This window comes from Oncorhynchus nerka, linkage group LG4, assembly GCF_034236695.1.
Source record: "Oncorhynchus nerka isolate Pitt River linkage group LG4, Oner_Uvic_2.0, whole genome shotgun sequence".
NCBI classification, from domain to species: Eukaryota; Metazoa; Chordata; class Actinopteri; order Salmoniformes; family Salmonidae; genus Oncorhynchus; species Oncorhynchus nerka.
The window spans coordinates 84,643,766-84,647,995 of NC_088399.1; the positions used below are offsets into that span (position 1 = coordinate 84,643,766).

At 36.8% G+C, this 4,230-nt stretch overlaps 1 protein-coding gene across 1 annotated transcript; it reads right to left on the reverse strand.

The window, feature by feature from the left end:
• Positions 1 to 1,552: 1,552 nt before the first annotated feature.
• On the reverse strand, positions 1,553 to 2,750 carry LOC115128709 (guanine nucleotide-binding protein G(T) subunit gamma-T1-like). Its single transcript, XM_029658807.2, has 3 exons — positions 2,665 to 2,750; positions 2,255 to 2,356; positions 1,553 to 1,859 (listed from the first exon to the last, which is right to left on the reverse strand). The coding sequence occupies exons 2-3, from the start codon at positions 2,351 to 2,353 to the stop codon at positions 1,731 to 1,733; spliced, it is 228 nt and encodes a 75-aa protein (XP_029514667.1). The 5' UTR covers positions 2,354 to 2,356; positions 2,665 to 2,750; the 3' UTR covers positions 1,553 to 1,730.
• Between the last annotated feature and the right edge of the window lie 1,480 nt (positions 2,751 to 4,230).

Consider the following 4,230-nt stretch of genomic DNA (forward strand, 5'->3'; position numbering starts at 1 on the left):
CACATGTATTGGTGAATTATATTACTCATGTATTGAACTGCATCCATCTATTCTTCCAACAATGCCTTACTGTACGTTATGGAATTTTTGGTCAAATAAAACTTTTTTTTTTTTATGGTTTTGTGGTATAAACAGGGAATTTTATATTTTTGACTGATTTTATGATTGTTTGTTTCATATCTGCAAAGTAGTTAAAACACTGTCAGTTCTACTTTAATGATAGTCAGTCAGTCACAATTTACCCAAGATACATTATGGTTTTGATGCTCTTGAACACAGCCTATAACTCAAAACACCTGACATACCTGTAGCACTCCAGGACCAGGGTTGCCTTCAATAAGCCTGATGAATATTCAAGTACAGGTTTATGAAGCAGATTCTACTCAGGGATTTAAAAAATCAGAGGTAGATTAATTTGACAAAATTCCAGTTATAAATGCATTGGGACAATTGTGTATGAATACGACATGTGCTTGATGCTTGGCAGGTTGAATGAATGACATTGAAATATTGATTGACAAAAAAATTCACTGTTGCTGATTGTGACAGAAACACGGAGATGTTTGTTTCAACCACGCAGCAAAATGTTTCAACCATAACGAGGGCTACAATTGTAGTGCAATATTTCATAAATAACACTAATATTTGGTTGTCCATAAGTGGTATATATCAATCAGATTCGTTTAATAACTACAATAACAAAGTACTGTATATATGTCAAATTCAGACAAATGTCACGTGAGTCAGTGGATGTTTTTTTTTTCCTCCCACAAGGCTGTATCCAACTAATACAGCTTTTTCTGTTTTGTTCAGGTTGTGGTGCTTGTAATATTGCGAAATATTGTCGTAGGATAGAACTGAAACTTTATTAAAATATTAATAGAAAAAATAGTTAGCCTTTCTGCTCGTGACCTCTCACCTACTTTCATGGTCCTTAAAGTGCGATTATCATTTGCATGTTATACCACCAATATTCACATCCACGAAAGCTATATTATTATTAACTTTGTGTGAAATTGAATCATGATTGTATTATTATGTGGTTCATTGTTGTAATGGTACGCTAACTAACTGGCTACCAGTCTTGCATACCTTTTTAAGAGTTTCCTTCAATGCAAAATGCTCTGGTGTGTAGAGTAAATGATCAGCCGTTATCTCTGAACCACTGGCCGTTTTGGGTTTAGATGACACATTTTCAGCCAGCTTCCTTGTACTGCTTAGCAAGGTTAATTTAGAGGTTAATTTAGAGAAATGACGGCTTACTACCAAATTCAGTCGCTGAGCCATTTCTGTGTAAGTAACAGTTTATGTTGTGTGTGCGTCAATGAGCTGCACATGCGCAGCACATGTAGTTGTAAACAAGCTCATTTAATTACTGTGGTTTTGTCCAATAATGAAACAGATGGTGCACACTCAGACTATAGACAGTCTCATGGGAGACAAGCTCTTTACTGACAATATTAACCATCCAACAAACCTCTGACAATCATTCCAAAAACAACCCTTATTTCCTGCATCACTCCAAGGAGGGATCACAATCTAGAAGGATTCATTTACATGGTTTCATGAGATTTAGATTTATTTACATCTGTTTGTTTTTTTACCATCTCCTCTCGGTTAGCTATTGGTGATCCAGCTATGTTTCCTAGGAGGGGGCATGTCCTTGGGCACTAGAGAGGGTCTAATCAGTGAAAGAAAATCTCCACTGTCTGTTCTGACTCCTGTCCTCTTCAGCAGACGACACATCCACCTTTCAACTCCTTGAATGGGTTCTTGTCTTCTGCGATGCCTTTGACCAGAGTGTCCTCTTCTACACCGGCCTGAACTGCCTCCATAAACTCAGTACAGCACTTAGACGTCTGTCATACAAAAGAAGGGTTAACATGTAACACACACAACTGTAATATCAAGCATGCATTTACATTTTAGTCATTTGGAAGACGCTCTTATCCAGAGCGACTTGCTGGAGCAATTATGGTTATATGCTTTGCTCAAGGGCACATGGACAGATTGGTTTGAATCCCCGAGCCAACTACATGAACAGCGACTTTTCAGTTACTGTCTCCTGACCGCTAGGTTACCTGTCAATACAGTCTCTTTTGATGACCAATCCATTCCACTTTGGAACATTTCATGGCTTTTATCCATGTTTAAAATACAGTACAAATGTATTACTATCCCACTTATTATTATTTCATAGATATTACTTTTACAATTGGAAAAAAATTCAATCAAAGTAAGGTGTCAAATTTACCATCCATCTCTCAAGCTTGACTTCAATCTTCTTTTGGTCTCTTTCCATTTTAGCCTTATCCACGTCTGTCAACTCGTCCATATTTATCACCCCCGGCATTGTCTGTCAAAGAATAGAAATACATTGTTGCCAAAGGGAAGGTAAACATATTCTTAAAGAAGAGCCACACTCACAAAAACTATTTTAGAATGTGTCTCGTAGAACCATGACAATCATCATTGTATGCATTAGGTTGCGTATCTTTTGTTATTTTGTTGATTAGGGTTGTGGATATTATTTTATTTTATAAAAATGGCCCCCAATACTACACTCAGATGATCCATTCCCTATGCTTGCTAGATTAATGAATGTAATAACATTAATTATCAAATATTTATTAATTGGAAAAAATACAAGAAAAAAAGACTTACTGCGTTTTACGGGTAACTGTCTTCCACCTCTGAATACTGCCAGAGAAATCTCTCTCCTCTCCCTCAATCCGGGTTATAAAGTAATCTGCATAAACATCCTAATCTCTTAATCTGATTAAAACTATGCCCTTTAATCCAACACTGCAGCATCATAGTAGAGGCCATAGGGCCACTCTCCAGGTGTCTGTTATGAGTCTCTTTTTTAAACCACATGGCTGTTGTGTTGTTATGATGTCTAAGAATTGCGATGAGAGTGGAAGAATATGAACAGTATGTGGATACCAACAATATTTTGCCTGTGATTCTCTTCACTGTTCCAATGCAGATATGGGTCAAGGGGAATGACACGGCAGTTCAGGTTAGCATGACAAGAAGGATAATCTGTATTTACCCTCAACCTGTCATGTTGAAGGATACATCATCTTTACGAATATGACAATGACAGCAGTTCTCCAGGAAGTAAAGTACATGGGATGGATGAGCTTCAACTGAAATCATAGAGAGATATGGCAGCAGCTGCCTCCATGAGATGCGAAGGCTAGTAATCTAACTAACTATTAGTCTACATGTTCTATGCCTTTGGGATGAAGCAAGGTTACATGAGTTTTCAGTGCAGATAAAAAAGCATAGACTTAGGAATCCATTTTAGACATTTTATCAGATACTATTATCCAGAGCAATTTTCAGTAGTGAGTTCATACATGTTGATACTGAGTCCCCATGGGAATCGAACCCACAACCCTGGCATTGTAAGTGCTACCAACTGAGCCACATGGAACCATCATGTGTAGAGATGTGTAGCCTATGGATCTATTAGCCTACATTTTCTATGGCTTTTAGATGTAGCAAGGTTACATGTCAGTGCAGAGGGAAAATGCAGACAGAAAAAATGTGTGGGAGTATGGAGCTTGTCAGCTTGTAGTCCTACATTTTTTTTTTAAATTCATGGTGGGGGAAATGGGTTTTGGAGGTTAACACAGGCTTATGAGATCATATATGTTTTGTTCTATGTGTTAATATCAGTCAGTTAACATGACCTTTATGAATTATGAAGATTTTATGTGCATTATCTTTTTTTATGTTATTACATCAACTCAAATTGAATTAGTCGCATTCACATATAGCAGATGTTATTGCGGATGTAGCGAAGTGCTTGTGTTCCTAGCTCCAACAGTGCAGTAGCATCTAACAATTCACAACAATACAAACAAATCTAAAAGTGAAAGAATTGAATTAAGAAATATATAAATATTAGGATGAGAAATTTTGGCGACTACAGCCTCGAGTCTTCTTGGGTTTGACACTACAAGCTTGCACACCGGTACTTGGGGAGTTTCTCCCATTCTTCTCTGCAGATCCTTTCCATCTCTGTAAGGTTAGATGGGGAGAGTTGCTGCACAGCTATTTTCAGGTCTCTCCAGTAGAGGTCAACCGATTATGATTTTTCAACACCAATACCGATTAATCGGTCGATTTTTAATTTTTTTTTATATATTTTTTTTATATATATATATTTGTAATAATGACAATTACAACAATACTGAATGAACACTTTTATTTTAACTT